Genomic DNA, 20,814 nt, shown 5'->3' on the forward strand with positions numbered 1-20,814 from the left:
ATTTTGGACAAGTTGAGCGAGTGGTGAAATGTTTTGCATTTGCAGTATAATGTGGATGAATGCAAAGTTATCCATTTCAGTTTGAGAAACAGAAAGGTTGAGGATTATTGAGATAGTGATAGTCTGGGAAATGTTGAAAAAGGAACCTGGGTGTCCTTGTAACAGCTGGGAAGGCAAATGAAACGTTGTCTTTCATTGAAAGAGGACTTGAATACAGAGAGAATAATATCTTAGTGCAGCTGCACAAGGCTTTGGCAAAACCACATCTGGAGTACTGTGTGCAGTTTTGGTCTCCTTTTCAAAGTATTTGTTTGCCAGGGATTGAGTGCAGTAAATGTTCTCCAGATTGTCTTCCGAGGAGAGTTTGGGTCAACTGGGCCTGTATTCACTGGAATTTATAATATAACTGGAAGAATAAGAGGGAATCTAATTGAAACATATAGCGCAGCACAGCAGCATTGTGGGTAGCACAATTGGTTCACAGCTCCAGGGTCCCAGGTTCGATTCCGGCTTGGGTCACTGTCTGTGCGGAGACTGCACATCCTCCCTGTGTGTGCGTGGGTTTCCTCCGGGTGCTCCGGTTTCCTCCTACAGTCAAAAGATGTGCAGGTTAGGTGGATTGGCCATGATAAATTGCCCTTAATGTCCAAAATTGCCCTTAGTGTTGGGTGGGGTTACTGGGTTATGGGGATAGGGTGGAGGTGTTGACCTTGGGTAGGGTGGCCTTTCCAAGAGCCGGTGCAGACTCGATGGGCCGAATGGCCTCCTTCTGCACTGTAAATTCTATGATGTAAAATTTTGATAAGGTTGGTCAGACTGGATGCAATGATGCAACGGGCTCGAGAACACAGGGTCACAGTCCCAGTATACGGGTTAGGCCTTTGGGACTGAGTAGAAGAGAAACGTCGGGTGACATTCTCCGACCCCCCTGCCGGGTCGATTGGCGGGCCCCCTTGCTCGATTCTCCGGCCGAAGTCCCGCCGATAAATTGCCTGTCCCGCCGGCGTAAATTGAACCACCTACCTTACCGGCGGGACAAGGTGGCGCGGGCGGGCTCCGGGGTCCTGGGGGGGGCGCGGGGCGATCTGGCCCCGGGGGGTGTGCCCCCAAGGTGGCCTGGCCCGCGATCGGGGCCCACCGATCCGCGGGCGGGCCTGTGCCATGGGGGCACTCTTTTCCTTCCGCCTTCACCATGGTCTCCACCATGGCGGAGGCAGAAGAGACCCCCTCCACTGCGCATGCGTGGGAAACTGTCAGCGGCCGCTGATGCTCCTGCGCATGCGCTGCCCCGAGATGTCATTTCCGCGCCAGCTGGCGGGGCACCAAAGGCCTTTTCCGCCAGCTGGCGGGGCGGAAATTCCTCCGGCGCCGGCCTAGCCCCTCAATGTTGGGGCTGGGCCCCCAAAGATTCCACACCTTTGGGGCGGCGCAATGCCCGTCTGATTGGCGGCGTTTTGGGCACCAGTCGGCGGACATCGCGCCGTTTCCGGAGAATTTCGCCCATCTTTACTCAGCGAGCCTGTGGAATTCTCTACCACAGAAGGCTGTGGAGGCCAAATACACATTTAAGAAGGAAGTAGATAACGTTGCAGACTCAAAAGGTGTCAAGGAGGACAGGGAGAATAAATGGTGCTTAATGATCATTGTAACCAACATAGAAAGACAAATTATTCTGATGGTGTGTTTTGTGACTGCTTTCAAGCCCTGTTGCTAATCTTGTATTTGTGGATGTGTGAAAGTCTGCTGCTCCTCTGCATTCTTCTAGACTTTACCACAATTGGTGATCTGTGTGGAGTTGCTGACGAAAGACCTGATGCCACCATCAGACAGAAACAGCCTTGGCACGTTTTATTGGAAATTCCGGTAGGCTTAATCACACTTGAATTATACTTAATCGCAAAGACGGAAGATTACTATCCTGGTCTCAGTAGGTTTTACTCTCAATGACAGAGATCTCCAGGACTAATTTTCCTTGCAGGATAATTTGTTAGTGCTATTGGGAAGGGGACGGACTAACTTGACAAGAGGTCTTGGAACTCGGAGGTAATATTAAAGCGGGAATAGCAAGGTGCACTGAGAATTGGGAAAGACAGGTAGCACTAGAGTTGAAAATATGTATTCGGAAATAGGTATCATTGGAGGTAGAGAAACACGTAATTTTCTCCGGTCCAATTTAGGTTTATGATGCGACCCTCCCGGCCCACCCTCGGAGGTCCCCAGTCATCACTCCTTTTCCAACTGCGCCACCACGACCACACCCTTGTCAGCAACCCCCCTCTTCCCCCTCCCCAAGCAAAGCAATAACCCCATCCCCCTCCCCAAGCAAAGCAATAACCCCATCCCCCTCCCCTGCGCCTACCTCCTGACCACCTTCCATTTCATTCCCGTTGACTAGCCTGCCCAGCTAGCATGGCAGACCCCGCCCAAGGCCTCCAAACCCCCCAGCCCCCAAATTCCCCAATCTGCCCCCCCCCAACCCCCCCCCCTCCCCAGGCCATTTTCCCTGAAAAGGAACAGAAGGTGCACTCACCCTTGATGTCCCCCCCACAGAGGACCTGCCCTCCAAACACCCCGCCACCAAATCCCAAATGAACATTCCAAGCGGAAAAGTTTCTCAAGAACAAAGAAAAGTTTCCCAAGAACCTCCTTCAAAGTTCAATGCCCTCCTTCTACTGCCAGTCCATTGTCCCTCAAAAAGTCCATCACCTCCTCTGGCATACCAAAATAATATTCTTGATTCTGGAAAGTCACCCAGAGGTGGGCTGGGTACAGCGCTCCAACCTTCACCCTCTTCTTGAAGATGCAGCCTTGACCCGATTAAACTGAGCCCTCCTCACCAGCTCTTGATACACCCACATCTCGTTTCCTTCCCAGTTGCACTTACTCATCTGCCCATCGAAGAATCTTCTCTTTATCGAAGATGCGGTGCATCACCATTGCTCTTGGCGGCTCGCCAGCTTGCGGCTTCCTCATCAGTGCCCTGTGCACTCAATCGACTTTCAGGGGCCGGTCAAAGGCCCCTCCCCCATCAGCTTCTCCAACACTTTGGCCACATACGTGCCGGCCTCCACTCCTTCGATGCCTTCGGTCATCCCCAAAATCCTCAGATTCTGCCGCCTGGAGTTATTCTCCAGATCCTTCACTTTCTCTTTCACCCTCTTCTGGCTCTCCCGCATCACCCCACCTCGGCCAACTGCTCCTCGTGCTACCCCACCCACCTCCTCCACATTCTGGATCACCGGTCCTGGCACTCCAGCCTCTGTTTCACTCTCTCAATACCTGCTTTACCCGCTCCACCATGTTAGCCAGGTCCTCCAGGGCCTTCCCACTCTACTGGCTGAACTTAGCGTTTAAAAACTCCACCAGCTGCTCCGTTGACCACTGGGCGGGCAGAACAGGCACTTTACCCTCCCACATCTTAGCCTGTGGCGCACCACAAAGACTCTCCTGCTCCAACATCTCCTTTCCTCTCAACCCACTCCTAATCTGTGGATCACTCCACCAGCCACATCAATGTCCGTCACCAAGAGTGGCTCGGTAGTAACACCACAGACTGAGCTGACCGGGTCCGAAAGGACATAGCTGCCAGACTGGGACTGCAGCAGATGAAGGGGCCAACAAGAGGGAACAACATACTTGACCTCATCCTCACCAACCTGCCTGCTGCAGATACATCTGTCCATGGCTGTATCGGGAGAAGTGACCACCGCACAGTCTTTGTGGAAACAAAATCCTGTCTTCACATTGAGGATACCCTCCACCGCGTTGTGTGGCACGACCATCGTGCAACATGGGAATGCCTTCGAACAGACCGAGCAACTCGAGACTGGGCATCCATGAGATGCTGTGGGCCATCAGCAGCAGCAGAACTGTATTCAACCACAATCTGCAACCTCATGGCCCAGCATATTCCCCACTCTACCATTACCGCCAAGCCAGGGGATCAAGAACAAAGAACAAAGAAATGCACAGCACAAGAACAGGCCCTTCGGCCCTCCAAGCCCGTGCCGACCATGCTGCCCGACTAAACTAGAATCTTCTACACTTCCTGGGTCCGTATCCCTCTATTCCCATCCTATTCATATATTTGTCAAGATGCCCCTTAAATGTCACTATCGTCCCTGCTTCCACCACCTCCTCCGGTAGCGAGTTCCAGGCACCCACTACCCTCTGTGTAAAAAACTTGCCTCATACATCTACTCTAAACCTTGCCCCTCTCACCTATGCCCCCTAGTAATTGACCCCACTACCCCGGGGAAAAGCCTCTGACTATCCACTCTGTCTATGCCCCTCATAATTTTGTAGACCTCCATCAGGTCGCCCCTCAACCTCCGTCGTTCCAGTGAGAACAAACCGAGTTTATTCAACCGCCCCTATAGCTAATGCCCTCCATACCAGGCAACATTCTGGTAAATCTCTTCTGCACCCTCTCTAAAGCCTCCACATCCTTCTGGTAGTGTGGCGACCAGAATTGAACACTATACTCCAAGTGTGGCCTAACTAAGGTTCTATACAGCTGCAACATGACTTGCCAATTCTTATACTCAATGCCCCGGCCAATGAAGGCAAGCATGCCGTATGCCTTCTTGACTACCTTCTCCACCTGTGTTGCCCCTTTCAGTGACCTGTGGACCTGTACTCCTAGATCTCTCTGACTTTCAATACTCTTGAGGGTTCTACCATTCACTGTATATTCCCTACCTGCATTAGACAATCCAAAATGCATTACCTCACATTTGTCCAGATTAAACTCCATCTACCATCTCTCCGCCCAAGTCTCCAAACAATCTAAATCCTGCTGTATCCTCTGACAGTCCTCATCGCTATCCGCAATTCCACCAATCTTTGTGTCGTCTTCAAACTTACTAATCAGACCAGTTACATTTTCCTCCAAATCATTTATAAATACTAGAAACAGCAAAGGTCCTAGCACTGATCGCTGCGGAACACCACTGGTCACAGCCCTCCAATTAGAAAAGCATCCTTCCATTGCTACTCTCTGCCTTCTATGACCTATGATGTGGAGATGCCGGCGTTGGACTGGGGTGAGCACAGTAAGAAGTCTTACAACACCAGGTTAAAGTCCAACAGGTTTGTTTCGATGTCACTAGCTTTCAGAGCGCTGCTCCTTCCTCAGGTGAATGAAGAGGTATGTTCATGGCAAGGTGGATACAGAACTAGCTAGGTCATAGAACAGTAAGAAGTCTTACAACACCAGGTTAAAGTCCAACAGGTTTGTTTCAATGTCACTAGCTTTCGGAGCGCTGCTCCTTCATCAGGTGAATGAAGAGGTATGTTCCAGAAACATATATATAGACAGATTCAAAGATGCCAGACAATGCTTGGAATGCGAGCATTAGCAGGTGATTAAATCTTTACAGATCCAGAGATGGGGTAACCCCAGGTTAAAGAGGTGTGAATTGTATCAAGCCAGGACGGTTGGTAGGATTTTGCAGGCCAGATGGTGGGGGATGAATGTAATGCGACATGAATCCCAGGTCCTGGTTGAGGCATCACTCATGTGTTACCTCTGATCTCCGGGTAAGCGTTCTCCAAGGCGTCCTTCAGGATGCGCGACAACGCAGAATCGCCGAGCAGAAGCTTATAGCCAAGTTCCGCACACAAGAGTGCGACCTCAACCGGGACCTGGGATTCATGTCGCATTACATTCATCTCTGGATCTGTAAAGCTAGTGACATTGAAACAAACCTGTTGGACTTTAACCTGGTGTTGTAAGACTTCTTATTGTTCTATGACCTAGCTAGTTCTGTATCCACCTTGCCAGCTCACCCCTGATCCCGTGTGACTTCACCTTTTGTACTAGTCTACCATGAGGGACCTAGTCAAAGGCCTTACTGAAGTCCAGAGAGACAACATCCACTGCCCTACCTGCATCAATCATCTTTGTGACCTCCTCGAAAAACTCTATCAAGTTGGTGAGACACGACCTTCCCTTCACAAAACCATGCTGCCTCTCACTAATACGTCCATTTGCTTCCAAATGGGAGTAGATCCTGTCTTGAAGAATTCTCTCCAGTAATTTCCCTACCACTGAAGTAAGGCCTGTAGTTCCCTGGATTATCCTTGCTACCCTTCTTAAACAGAGGAACAACATTGGCTATTCTCCAGTCCTCCGGGACATCACCTGAAGACAGTGAGGATCCAAAGATTTCTGTCAAGGCCTCAGCAATTTCCTCTCCAGCCTCCTTCAGTATTCTGGGGTAGATCCCACCAGGCCCTGGGGACTTATCTACCTTAATATTTTTTAAGACGCCCAACACCTCGTCTTTTTGGCTTTCAATGTGACCCAGGCTATCTACACACCCTTCTCCAGACTCAACATCTACCAATTCCTTCTCTTTGGTGAATACTGATGCAAAGTATTCATTTAGTACCTCACCCATTTCCTCTGGCTCCACACATAGATTCCCTTGCCTATCCTTCAGTGGGCCAACCCTTTCCCTGGCTATCCTCTTGCTTTTTATGTGCGTGTAAAAAGCTTTGGGATTTTCCTTAACCCTATTAGCCAATTACTTTTCGTGACCCCTTCTAGCCCTCCTTACTCCTTGCTTAAGTTCCTTCCTACTTTCCTTATATTCCACACAGGCTTCGTCTGTTCCCAGCCTTTTAGCCCTGACAAATGCCTCCTTTTTCTTTTTGACGAGGCCTACAATATCTCTCGTTATCCAAGGTTCCCGAAAATTGACGTATTTATCCTTCTTCCTCGCAGGAACATGCCGGTCCTGAATTCCTTTCAACTGACACTTGAAAGCCTCCCACATGTCAGATGTTGATTTGCCCTCAAACATCCACCCCCAATCTAGGTTCTTCAGTTCCCGCCTAATTAGCCTTATAATTAGCCTTCCCCCAATTTAGCACATTCACCCTAGGACCACTCTCATCCTTGTCCACCAGCACTTTAAAACTTACTGAATTGTGGTCACTGTTCCCGAAATGCTCCCCTACTGAAACTTCTACCACCTGGCTGGGCTCATTCCCCAATACCAGGTCCAGTACCTCCCATTCCCTAGTTGGACAGTCTACATATTGTTTTAAGAAGCCCTCCTGGATGCTCCTTACAAACTCTGCACCATCTAAGGCCCTGGCACTAAGTGAGTCCCAGTCAATATTGGGGAAGTTGAAGTCTCCCATCACCACAACCCTGTTGTTTTCACTCTTTTCAAAAATCTGGCTACCTATCTGCTCCTCTATCTCCCGCTGGCTGTTAGGAGGCCTGTAGTAAACCCCGAACATTGTGACTGCACCCTTCTTATTCCTGATCTCTACCCATATAGCACCACTGCCCTCTGAGGTGTCCTCCCGTAGTACAGCTGTGATATCCTCCCTAACCAGTAGCGTAACTCCGCCACCCCTTTTACATCCCCCTCTATCCCGCCTGAAACATCTAAATCCTGGAACGTTTAGCTGCCAATCCTGCCCTTCCCTCAACCAGGTCTCTGTAATGGCAACAACATCATAGTTCCAAGTACTAATCCAAGCTCTAAGTTCATCTGCCTTGCCCGTAATACTTCTTGCATGAAAACATATGCATTTCAGGCCACCAGACCCGCTGTGTTCAGCAACTTCTCCCTGTCTGCTCTGCCTCAGAGCCACACTGCCCCTATTCCCTAGTTCTCCCTCAATGCTCTCACCTTCTGACCTATTGCTCCCGTGCCCACCCCCCTGCCATACTAGTTTAAACCCTCTCGTGTGACACTAGCAAACCTCGCGGCCAGGATATTTATGCCTCTCCAGTTTAGATGCAACCCGTCCTTCTTATATAGGTCACACCTGCCTCGGAAGAGCTCCCAGTGGTCCAGATAACGGAAACCCTCCCTCCTACACCAGCTGTTTAGCCACGTGTTTAGCTGCTCTATCTTCCTATTTCTAGCCTCACTGGCACGTGGCACAGGGAGTAATCCCGAGATTACAACCCAAGAGGTCCTGTCTTTTAACTTTCTGCCTAGTTCCCTGAACTCCTGCTGCAGGACCTCATGCCCCTTCCTGCCTATGTCGTTAGTACCAACATGTACAATGACCTCTGCCTGTTTGCCCTCCCCTTCAGGATGCCCTCTACCCATTCGGAGACATCCTGGACCCTGGCACCAGGGAGGCAACATACCATCCTGGAGTCTCTTTCACGTCCACAGAAGCGCCTATCTGTGCCCCTGACTATAGAGTCCCCTATTACTATTGCTCTTCTGAGCTTTGACCCTCCCTTCTGAACATCAGAGCCAGCCGTGGTGCCACTGCTCTGGCTGCTGCTGTTATCCCCTGGTTCAATGAAGCGTGCAGGAGAGCAGGCCAGGAGCAACACCAGACATACCGAAAAATGAGGTGTCAACCTGGTGAAGCTGCAACACAGGACTACTTGTGTGTCAAGCAGCGTAAGCAGCAAGCAATAGACAGAGCTAACCAATTCCACAACAAACGTGCCAGATCTAAGCTCTGTAGTCATGCCACATCCAGTTATGAATAACTCATTGGAGGAGGATATCCCCATCCTCAATGATGGAGGAGCCCAGCACAACTGTGCAAAAGACAAGGCTGAGGCATTCGCAACAATCTTCAGCCAGAAGTGCCGAGTGGACGATCCATCTCCCAGCACCACTGGTGTCAGTCTTCAGTCAATTCGATTCATGCCACGTGACATCATGAAACAGCTGAAGGCTATGGGCCCTGACAATATCCCAGCAATAGTACTGATGGCTTGTGCACCAGAACTTGCCGAACCCCTAGCCAAGCTGATCCAGTACAGCTACAACACTGACAGCTACCCGGCAATGTGGAACATTGCCCAGGTGTGTCCTGTACACAAGAAACAGGACAAATCCAACCCAATCAATTAGCACCTATCAGGCTACTCGCCATCAGCAGCAAAGTGACGGAAGGCGTCATCAGCAGTGCTATCAAGCAGCACTTAGCAATAACCTGCTCACGGAAGCTCAGCTTTGGTTCTGCTCAGCTCCTGACATTCCTACAGCCTTGGTTCAAACATGAGCTAAAGAGCTGAATGCCAGAGGTGAGGTGAGAGTGACTGCCCTTGACATCAAGGCAGCATGTGACCAAGTATGGCATCAAGGAGTCCTAGCTAAACTGGAGTCAATGGGAATCAGATGGAAACATTCTGCTGGTTGGAGTCATACCTGGCACTAAGGAAGATGGTTGTGGTGGTTGGAGGTCAATCATCTCAGCTCCAGGACACCACTACAGGAGTTCCTATGGGTAGTGTCCCAGGCCCAACCATCTTCAGCTGTTTCATCAATGACCTCCCTTCCATCATAAGGTCAGAAGTGGGGATGTTTGCGGATGACTGCACAATATTCAGCACCACTCGCGACTCCTCAGATAATGATGCAGTCCATGCCCAAAAGCAGTAAGACCTGGACAATATCCACGCTTGGGCTGACAAGTGGCAAGTTACATTCATGCCACACAAGTGCCAGGCAATGACCATCTCTTACAAGAGAGAGCTAACCATCGACCCTTGACATTCAATGGCATTACCATCTCTCAATCCCCCACAATCAAAATTCCAGGGAGTTACCATTGATAAGATGTAACTCACCTCCTGACCTCTCAAAGCCTGTACACCATCTACAAGGCACAAGTCAGGAGTGTAACGGAATACTCTCCACTTGCCTGGATGAGTGCAGCTCCAGCAACACTCAAGAAGCTCAACTTCATCCAAGACAAAGCAGCCCCGCTTGATTGCTACCCGTTCCCTAAGCATTCAATCCCTCCACCACCGGCGAACAGCGGCAGCCAGGTGTACCATCTACAAGACGTTCTGCAGGAACTCGCCGAGGTTTCTCAGGCAGCACCTTCCAAACGCACGACCAGTACCACCTAGAAGAACAAGAGCAGCAGGTACCTGGGAACCCAACCACCTGGAGGTTCCCCTCCAAGTCACTCACCATCCTGACTTGGACATATATCGCCGATCCTTCACTGTCGCTGGGTGAAAAGCCTGGAACTCCCTCCCTAACAGCACAGTGGGTGTACCTACACCTCAAGGACTGCAGCGGTTCAAGAAGGCAGCTCCCCACCACCTTCAGAAGGGTAACTAGGGGTGGGCATTAAATGCTGGCCTAACCAGCGACGCCCACGCCCCGTAAATTAATTAACAAAAAACATTTTTAAAAGTAAATATTTTGTATTTGTCCACACCAAGGAAGAAGATATTGGCCACCTGATAGTGGAGGAAGAGATAGTTGGAGAACTGGAGGAGCTAACATTTGATAAAGAGAAATATTAGAGAGGCTGGTTGAACTTAAAGTTGGCAAGTCACCAGGAGCTGTTGATATGCATTCAAGGAAATAGGAACATCGGAACTAGGGGTAGGATTAGGTCAGTCAGCACCTCAAGTCCGCTCACCCCCTTCAACTAGATCGTGACTGATTGCCTCGTTTAAAAAAATATATATATATTTTTACAACTGACTTCCTCCTTGATGCCATTTCCCCCGCACGATCCCCACATCCCGTGATGCCTTTACTATCTAAAGATTTGCTGAACATTGTCTTGAACACACTCAATTACTTAGCCTCCACAGCCCTCTGACGCAGAGAATTCCAAAGACTCACCACTGCCTGAGTGAATAAATTCCTCCTCATCTCTATCTTAAATGGCCAAGCTGCTGTTCTGAGACACCACAGTCCCCGCCTGACCCACTCCAGTCAGCGAAAACATCTTTCCTGCATCTACCCTGCTGAGCACTGTAAGAACCTTCTGCCTGTGGGGAAGGGGTTAATGTAAATACACTACAACTAAGTAAACACTAGAGGGAGCACCGGAGATGTTATGACACGCAGACATACAGCTAATGAACACTTAGAATAGGACACAACCAATGAACAGTCAAGACACCCAGAGGTGACACTACCACAAGGGGGCAACCCATATAAAAGGACAGGGCACACATGCTCTGTCTCTTTTCACAGGCGACACTCAGAGAGAAGGACAGGGGCAGATCATAAGCATCACACCCAACACGTGGCGTAGAGCAGACTGGTTAGTTAGACTGAGTTACTATAGCAAGATTAGCAAGAGAGTCGAACTCATAGAGAACCGTGCTGATAGTTCAATAAATCACATTGAACTTACTTCAAAGTCTGGAGTATCTTTTGGTCAAAGCTGCATTGAGTTGCAGCCTGTGTTATCCCAGAATACATAACACATCACTGCCCTGAGGAGCTCCGTTCGCCAGAACTTCTAAAATGGCGTCCCGATATCTTGACCCTCGTCCGACGTGACCCCTGAACCTCCCCCCTAGCCTCAACCCATCAATAAGGAGTCCCCACACCCGGCACCCTTAGGCCGAATCCCAGTCGCACAAAAAAAAGGTGCTAGCTTGGCAGTGCCAGCTTGGCAGTGCCAGCCGGCACCTTGACAGTGCCCGGCTGGCATCCTTCACTGTTGCTGGGTCAAACTGCTGGAGCTCCCCCTTAACAGCAACTGTGGCAGCAGCAGCAGATCAAGGAGGCAGCTCACCACGACCTTCTCAAGGACAAGTGGGAATGAGCACTATACGTAGCGATGTCCGCATCCCACAAATGAATTTTTTAAATGTTTTGTGTCGTCCTCAAATTTGAAATTATGCCCTGTACACCAAAGACACAATCGTAAAGGGATATAATCCGAAAGGTGGGTGCGGGAGCTGAAGGACCTGAGGTAAATATGTATGATTCATTGAAGGTGACGGGACAGTTTGAAAAATTGTTTCGTATAAGCAAACGGAATCCGAGGCTTCAGCAAAAGGGCCATGGTGTATCAAAATAAGGATGTTATAATAAACTTGTACAAAACAGTATTTCAACCTCAGCCAGAGTACTTCGTCCAGTTCTGAGCACCACAAGGGTGGACAGAGTGGAGAAAAGATCCCTGTGTCTGTTTGGTTTTCCTCCGGGTGCTCCGGTTTCCTCCCACAGCCCTAAGAAGTGCAGGTTAGGCGGATTGGCCATGCTAAATTTCTCCAAGGTGCCCAAAAAGGTTACGTGGGGTTACGGGGATAGGGTGTAGGCTTGGGCTTGGGTGGGGTGCTCTTTCCAAGTGCCCGATGGGCTGAGTGCCCGCCTTCTGCGCTGTAAGATCAATGATGCTATGAGAATGGTTCCAGAGATGAGGAATTTCAGCTCTGAAGATAGGTCGGAGGAGTCTAGACTGTTCGACTTGAAGAAGAGAAGGTTGAGAGGAAATTTGGCGGTGGTGCTCAACATCATGAGTGGTCTGGACAGAGAGGGAGGGACTGTTCCCACTGGCAGAAGGATGGAGAACCAGAGGGCACAATTTAAGGTGATTGGTAAAAGTATCAGTGGTGACATGAGGGGAGACCCTTTTTTACATCGTGAGTAATTAGGATCTGCCTAAAAATGTGATGGAGGCAGTTTCAATCATGGCTCTCCAAAGGAGAATTGGTCAATTGAATTTTTTTAGAGGGCTACAGGGGAATAGAGTGCAGAGAATTAGCATAGACACAATGGACTGAATGGTCTCCCTCTGTGCCCATAGGAATTCATAGAACTTACAGTGCAGAAGGAGGCCATTCGGCCCATCGGGTCTGCACCGACACTTAGAATGAACATTCTACCCATGTCCACTCCCCTGTTCACTCTACTCTACCATCATAAACCCATAAGCTAACCTGTAAGGGACAATTTAGCATGGCCAATCCACCTAACCTGCACATCTTTGACCTGTTGGAGGAAACGTCAGCGCCCGAAGGAATCCCACACAGACACGGGGAGAAAGTGCAAACTCCACACAGCCAGTCACCCGAGGCCGGAATTGAACCCGGGACCCTGGAACTGTGAGGCAGCAGTGCTAACCACTGTGCCACCGTGCCGCTGTAACCATTATGTACACAGCCCTCTCCATTCTCTTCTTTTATAAAGCAGAATAGGCTAATAATATCTGGAACAGATCAAAACATATATATAATTCTTAAAGGGCGTGACAGTGTAGATGGATAGAAACTGTTTGCCCTGGTTGGGGAGACTGGTAGGTTTTCTTTACTCATTTCTTTACTCTTTGGGATGTAGCTAGGTCCGCATTTGTTGCCCATCCCCTAATTCTTCATGTTCAGGAGGTCTTTAAGAGTCAATCACATCGCTGTGGATCTGGAGTCACATGTAAACCAGACCAGATAAGGATGGCAGATTTGATAGAATCCCGGCAGTGCAGAAGGAGGCCCTTCTGCCAAATCAAGTCTGCACTGACCCTCCAAAAGAGCACCCTAACCAGGCTCAACTCTGCACCCCATCCCCATAACCCCACCTAACCTTTGGATACTAAGGGCCAATTTCGCCTGGCCGATCCACCTAACATGTACATCTTTGGACGGTGGGAGGAAGCCAGAGCACCCGGAGGAAACCCACGCAGACACGGGGAGAAAGTGCAAATTCCAGACAGACAGTGACCTGAGGCTGGAATTGAACCTGGGTCCATGCCGCTATGAGGCAGTAGTGTTAACCACTGTGCCACCATGCCGGCCCTTCCCTAAAGGACATTAGTGAAGCAGATGGGCATTTACAACGATCGACAATGGTTTCATGGTTATCAGCGAATTTTCACCATGCGCAGTGATGGGGTGCAAACCCGGGTTCCCAGAGCCCTGGGACTCTGAAATGCTAGTCCAGTGATAATACCACGATGCTACCATCCCTCCTAAGCAGAGGCCTTGGACCCATGATCAGGGGCTGAGTATTTAAGACTGAGATTAGAGAAATGTCTTAACTCAAGGAGGGTTTTGAATCTTTCAAATGCTCTTCCCCAGAGAATTGTGGATGCTCAGTCACCAACTATTTTAAGACTGGCATTGATAGATTTTTAGACATTTGGGGAAGTAAGAGATCTTGAGAGACGGTGGTGGTAGTAGTGGTAATCCAGCGGCCTAGGCTGGGGATGTGGGTTCAAATCCCACCACGACAGTTGGAGGAATTGAAATTCTAAATTTATGATCTGTAATAGAAGACTCTGGGATCCTTTTAGGGAAGGAAATCTGCCATTCTACCTGGCGTACTTGTGACTCCATGTAATTGACTGTTAATTGCCCTCTGGAATGGCCTCGCAAGTCAGTCAATTCTGTGATGTGCAACACCCATTTGCTGCAAAATGTGGATTGGGTGGGAAAATTAGAGTTGAAATGGGAGATCAGGCAGGACTGTGCTGAATGATGGGGTATCCTCGAGGGGCTGAATGGTCTACTCCTTCTCCTTATGTTGTCTGCCAGGACCTCGAGGTTGCATGTGCTGCTCCACCTCCATTTCTCCTTTTTTGCTTTCTGATCCTCATTTTCATACAATCATAGAATTTACAGTGCAGAAGGAGGCCATTCGGCCCATCGTGTTTGCTCCGGCCCTTAGAAAGAGCGCCCCACTTAAGCCCACACTTCAAACCTATCCCCGTTACCCAGTAACCCCGCCACTAAGGGCAATTTAGCATAACCTAACCTGCACATCTTTGGACTTGCGGGAGGAAACCGGAGGAAACCCACGCAGACATGGAGAGAACGTGCAGACTCCACACAGATAGTGACCCAAGCGGGGACTTGAACCTGGGAACCTACAGCTGTGAAGCAACTGTGCTAACCACTGTGCTACCGTGCTGCCCCCTTTTCTCTGCCTTTGTGCCGAGCCGCTGGCTGGCTGGCAGCCTGCCCACCTCGAGGACTCACGGCTTCCCCTGGACACCGAGGGCAGTCACTAATACAGCTCTTATCTCTACACAGGGCAGTGGAAAATGCAGTGGGTCCATCGTGTCCCCCAGTTGGGTGCTGACAGCTGCTCATTGCTTGAGAGAGGTGCAGACCGCACTTGACATCGGCAGGATTACGGTGTATGTTGGTAAGTCTTTTCTCACCTTGCCTTGTTGAGAAACGCGATGGGCGTCCTCACTGTTTCAGAGTGAATTTGATCATAGGTGGGAGAGCCTCAATTACTTACTTTGTACCCCTTCCATGCTGGATGGGGATAATAGTGGGGTATATAATAGGCTATTTTCCACCACCCTTCCCCACATTTCCATCAAAGGCTAATTTTAACCCTGCTTGTTTCAGGGATAACCATGGTGGATTGGACCTTTGACCTTCACTAACCACGAGGTTCTTTGATGGGCAAGAATGAATGCTATGGCTGAGGAATATTGCCCTATAAAAGGAGTTGCATAAAGCCATCCATCTCTGCTTCAGAGCAGTTGTCTGTTCCGGGATGGAACTGCAGATCTTGAGTGATGGAGTGCCCAAAGGGCACCTTAGTACTATTGAAACATAGAAAATAGCGCCTGCTTCACTATTCACTATTCAACATGATCCTGGCTCTTCATTTATCTCAGCACTACAATCCAGTGCTCTCTCCCCATAGCCCTGGACACTCTCAAGAGCTTAGTAATCTACCCCTTTCTTTCTTAATTTTAGTACGAAGTCTTACAACACCAGGTTAAAGTCCAACAGGTTTGTTTCGATGTCACTAGCTTTCGGAGCGCTGCTCCTTCCTCAGGTGAATGCAGAGGTCTCCTGAGGAAGGAGCAGCGCTCCGAAAGCTAGTGACATCGAAACAAACCTGTTGGACTTTAACCTGGTGTTGTAAGACTTCGTACTGTGCTCACCCCAGTCCAACGCCGGCATCTCCACATCATTTCTTAATTTTATTCAGTGATCTAACCTCCACAGACCTTCTATTGTAGAGAATTCCACAGGTTCCCCATCCTCTGAGGGAAGAAATTTCTCCTCCTCTGTCCTTTTTAAAAAAAAAAAATTTTATTCACATTTTCAATTTACAAACATGTACAATATTCAACCATGTTGCCTCCCACTGCCCAACCCGCCCTCCAATTTCAGTTCCAGACATTTTTTTATTTTGTTTACAAAAGCCATGACAACCAGCTATGCACAGCAGTTAAGAGTATTCCAACCTTTCCACCCACAAAATGTCAGGCGGCACGGTAGCACATTGGATAGCACTGGATAAAGGCACATTCCTGCAGATTCTGGAATCGGAAACCAAAGAGAAAATGCTGGAAAATCTCAGCAGGTCAGGCAGCATCTGTAGGGAGAGAAAAGAGGTAACGTTTCGAATCCAGATGACCCTTTGTCAAAGCTATAATACAGAGAAAGCGGGAAATATTTATTCTGCCGAGTGAGAATGAAAGATGAGTCATAGCCACAGAAACCCAGGGAAAAGGGGTGCTAATAGCTACAGAAACCATGGGGAAAGTGTATTAATGGCAGTCCCCAGAGAGAACAAAAGGTGTGAAAGGCCAAACAGCAGAGAAACTAACATCAGAGGGCAAACGGTGACAGATGTAGATGTGGGGGAGGGGAAGGGGAAAGCAAAGGGGTGAAAGGGTAAGGAATGGTGGATAAGATGGAGGGGGGGGGCTAAATATATATAAATATATTGAACTTCACTGGAACATTGCAGCAGGCCAAGGACAGCCATGTGGGCATGGGAGCAGTGTCTTATGTTAAAATGGCAAGCAACAGGAAGGTCAGGGTCCTGAATGCACACAGACCGAAGGTGCTCAGCAAAGCGATCACCTTAGCACTGTTGCTTCACAGCTCCAGAGGTTCGATTCCCGGCTTGGGTCACTATCTGTGTAGAATTTGCACGTTCTCCCCGTGTCTGCGTGGGTTTCCTCCGGGTGCTCCGGTTTCCTCCCACAGTCCAAAGATATGCAGGTCAGGTGGATTGGCCATGCTAAATTGCCCCTTAGTGTCCAAAAAGGTTAGGTGGGGTTACTGGGTTATGGGGATAGGGTGGAGGTGAGGGCTCTTTTCAAGGGCTGGTGCAGAGTCAATGGGCCAAACGGCCTCCTTCTGCACTGTAAGCTCTACGATAAACCAGCAACCATCCCCAATGCCCTCCGCCCAGCATCTGATGGTGACGAACTCGCTGAAAAAGGAAATAAGTGGGTGCCCCCTGAGGTAGAGGCCTTCAGCCGACCCTCTCATTCAACACTTGATTTTTTCTAAAGTATAAAATTTCCATCAGGTTCCCGAGTCGAGCTGCTGCTCTGGGCAAGGACAAGGTCCTCCGACCAAGCAAGATTTTCCTATGAGCTGTCTGTAACTCCGGCAAGTTTGAGATCCCAAAGCATTATCAAATGGGTGGGTTTCGGAGGAGGTTTTGATAATGGGTTGGGGGGGGGAGATGCTCAAAATCACTTCAATTTGTAAGAATGGTTTCTCTTTCTCCCGATCCACTTATACAGGTAACAGTAACATGCTGTTCAAAGTGAAGGATGTGCATTTGCATCCAGATTACAACTTAGCAGGAAGGCTAAGTGAGAATATCACCCAGTTTTATGACTACGATGTGGCATTGCTCGAGCTGAACAAACCGATAAGCTTTTTGAAGACCCATAGGTAACGATGTTTTCACTCTTGGGTGTGTCGTGGGTACAAGTTATTGCTTGGGGGACCCAGGTTACCAGGCTAACCACCACCATGGTGGCCGGATTAAGTGTAATTAATTAAAATTACAATCTGCAATTGAAAGCTCGTGGAAGTCATGGCGATTATGAAACTGTCACCAACTGGCATTCAAAAAAATCGCAGCTGTTTAACGAATGACCTTTTCGAGCAGCAATGTGGTTAACTTTTAAGTGCACTCAGAATGGGGCCAGGAACGTATTCGGCACAGGGCAGCACCAACCGAGGACGGGCAGCGAATGCCCAGTTTACCAGTAATGACCACCTTCCAGAACAGAAGAAAACAGAAATTGCGGAAACTTTGAGGAAGCTGATGTGATTCAGTGCCAGTGTGAATATGGACCCGGTGTGATTCAGTGCCAGTGTGAATATGGACCCGGTGTGATTCAGTGCCAGTGTGAATATGGACCCGGTGTGATTCAGTGCCAGTGTGAATATGGACCCGGTGTGATTCAGTGCCAGTGTGAATATGGACCCGGTGTGATTCAGTGCCAGTGTGAATATGGACCCGGTGTGATTCAGTGCCAGTGTGAATATGGACCCGGTGTGATTCAGTGCCAGTGTGAATATGGACCCGGTGTGATTCAGTGCCAGTGTGAATATGGACCCGGTGTGATTCAGTGCCAGTGTGAATATGGACCCGGTGTGATTCAGTGCCAGTGTGAATATGGACCCGGTGTGATTCAGTGCCAGTGTGAATATGGACCCGGTGTGATTCAGTGCCAGTGTGAATATGGACCCGGTGTGATTCAGTGCCAGTGTGAATATGGACCCGGTGTGATTCAGTGCCAGTGTGAATATGGACCCGGTGTGATTCAGTGCCAGTGTGAATATGGACCCGGTGTGATTCAGTGCCAGTGTGAATATGGACCCGGTGTGATTCAGTGCCAGTGTGAATATGGACCCGGTGTGATTCAGTGCCAGTGTGAATATGGACCCGGTGTGATTCAGTGCCAGTGTGAATATGGACCCGGTGTGATTCAGTGCCAGTGTGAATATGGACCCGGTGTGATTCAGTGCCAGTGTGAATATGGACCCGGTGTGATTCAGTGCCAGTGTGAATATGGACCCGGTGTGATTCAGTGCCAGTGTGAATATGGACCCGGTGTGATATAGAATCAGTGCAAATATGGACCCGGTGTGATTGGGGATCAGTGTAAATATGGACCCTGTGTGATTCTGGATCAGTGTAACTATGGACATAGAACATAGAAAAATACAGCACAGAACAGGCCCTTCGGCCCACGATGTTGTGCCGAACCTTTGTCCTAGATTAATCATAGATTAACATTGAATTTACAGTGCAGAAGGAGGCCATTCGGCCCTTTGAGTCTGCACCGGCTCTTGGAAAGAGCACCCTACCCAAACTCAACACTTCCACCCAACACCAAGGGCAATTTGGACATTAAGGGCAATTTATCATTGGCCAATTCACCTAACCCGCACATCTTTGGACTGTGGGAGGAAACCGGAGCACCCGGAGGAAACCCACGCAGACACGGGGAGGACGTGCAGACTCCGCACAGACAGTGACCCAAGCCGGAATCGAACCTGGGACCCTGGAGCTGTGAAGCAATTGTGCTATCCACAATGCTACCGTGCTGCCCTTGAGAACAAATAAATCTACACTATCATTTTACTGTAATCCATATACCTATCCAATAGCTGCTTGAAGGTCCCTAATGTTTCCGACTCAACTACTTCCACAGGCAGTGCATTCCATGCCCCCACTACTCTCTGGGTAAAGAACCTACCTCTGATATCCCTCCTATATCTTCCACCTTTCACCTTAAATTTATGTCCCCTTGTAATGGTTTGTTCCACCCGGGGAAAAAGTCTCTGACTGTCTACTCTATCTATTCCCCTGATCATCTTATAAACCTCTATCAAGTCGCCCCTCATCCTTCTCCGTTCTAATGAGAAAAGGCCTAGCACCCTCAACCTTTCCTCGTAAGACCTACTCTCCATTCCAGGCAACATCCTGGTAAATCTTCTTTGCACCTTTTCCAAAGCTTCCACATCCTTCCTAAAATGAGGCGACCAGAACTGTACACAGTACTCCAAATGTGGCCTTACCAAAGTTTTGTACAGCTGCATCATCACCTCACGGCTCTTAAATTCAATCCCTCTGTTAATGAACGCGAGCACACCATAGGCCTTCTTCACAGCTCTATCCACTTGAGTGGCAACTTTCAAAGATGTATGAACATAGACCCCAAGATCTCTCTGCTCCTCCACATTGCCAAGAACTCTACCGTGAACCCTGTATTCCGCATTCATATTTGTCCTTCCAAAATGGACAACCTCACACTTTTCAGGGTTAAACTCCATCTGCCACTTCTCAGCCCAGCTCTGCATCCTATCTATGTCTCTTTGCAGCCGACAACAGCCCTCCTTACTATCCACAACTCCACCAATCTTCGTATCGTCTGCAAATTTACTGACCCACCCTTCAACTCCCTGGACCTGGTGTGAATCAGGATAGGTGTGAATATGGACCCTGTGTGATTCAGGATCAGTGTAAATATGGACCAGGTGTGATTCAGAATCAGTGTAAATAAGGACCCAGTGTGTTTCAGGATTGGTATGAACATGGGCCTGGTGTGATTGTGGCTCAGTGTGAATATGGAGCTGGTGTGATTAGTGATCAGTGTGAATATGGACCCAGTGTAATTGGGGATAAGTGTGAACATGAACCCGGTGTGATTGGGGATCAGTGTCAATATGGACACAGTGTGATTGGGGATCAATGTGAATATGAACCCGGTGTGATTGGGGATCATTGTGAACTTGAATCCAGTGTGATTGGGGATCATTGTGAACATGAATCCGGTGTGATTGGGGATCATAGTGAACATTAATCAGGTGTGATTAGGGATCAGTGTGAACACCAAAGAACAAAGAACAAAGAAATATACAACACAGGAACAGGCCCTTCGGCCCTCCAAGCCCGTGCCGACCATGCTGCCCGACTAAACTACAATCTTCTACACTCCCTGGGTCCATATCCCTCTATTCCCATCCTATTCATGTATTTGTCAAGATGCCCCTTAAATGTCACCATCGTCCCTGCTTCCACCACGACTCCGGTAGCGGGTTCCAGGCACCCACTACCCTCTGCGTAAAAAACTTGCCTCGTACATCTACTCTAAACCTTGCCCCTCTCACCTTAAACCTATGCCCCCTAGTAATTGACCCCTCTACCCTGGGGAAAAGGCTCTGACTATCCACTCTGTCTATGCCCCTCATAATTTTGTAGACCTCTATCAGGTCTCCTCTCAACCTCCTTCGTTCCAGTGAGAACAAATCGAGTTTATTCAACCGCTCCTCATAGCTAATGCCCTCCATATCAGGCAACATTCTGGTAAATATCTTCGCACCCTCTC

General features: G+C 49.0%; 1 protein-coding gene across 1 annotated transcript in view; it reads left to right on the top strand.

The window, feature by feature from the left end:
• Positions 1-20,814, top strand: part of LOC140390394 (complement C2-like) — a 154,258-nt gene that overhangs the window by 71,108 nt on the left and 62,336 nt on the right. Inside the window, exons 11-13 of the mRNA XM_072475532.1 lie at positions 1,766-1,863; positions 14,729-14,843; positions 17,209-17,362. Of these exons, the coding sequence (XP_072331633.1) occupies positions 1,766-1,863; positions 14,729-14,843; positions 17,209-17,362 (367 nt within the window). The remainder of the gene's footprint in view (positions 1-1,765; positions 1,864-14,728; positions 14,844-17,208; positions 17,363-20,814) is intronic.

This window comes from Scyliorhinus torazame, chromosome 14 (assembly GCF_047496885.1).
Source record: "Scyliorhinus torazame isolate Kashiwa2021f chromosome 14, sScyTor2.1, whole genome shotgun sequence".
Taxonomy (NCBI): Eukaryota; Metazoa; Chordata; class Chondrichthyes; order Carcharhiniformes; family Scyliorhinidae; genus Scyliorhinus; species Scyliorhinus torazame.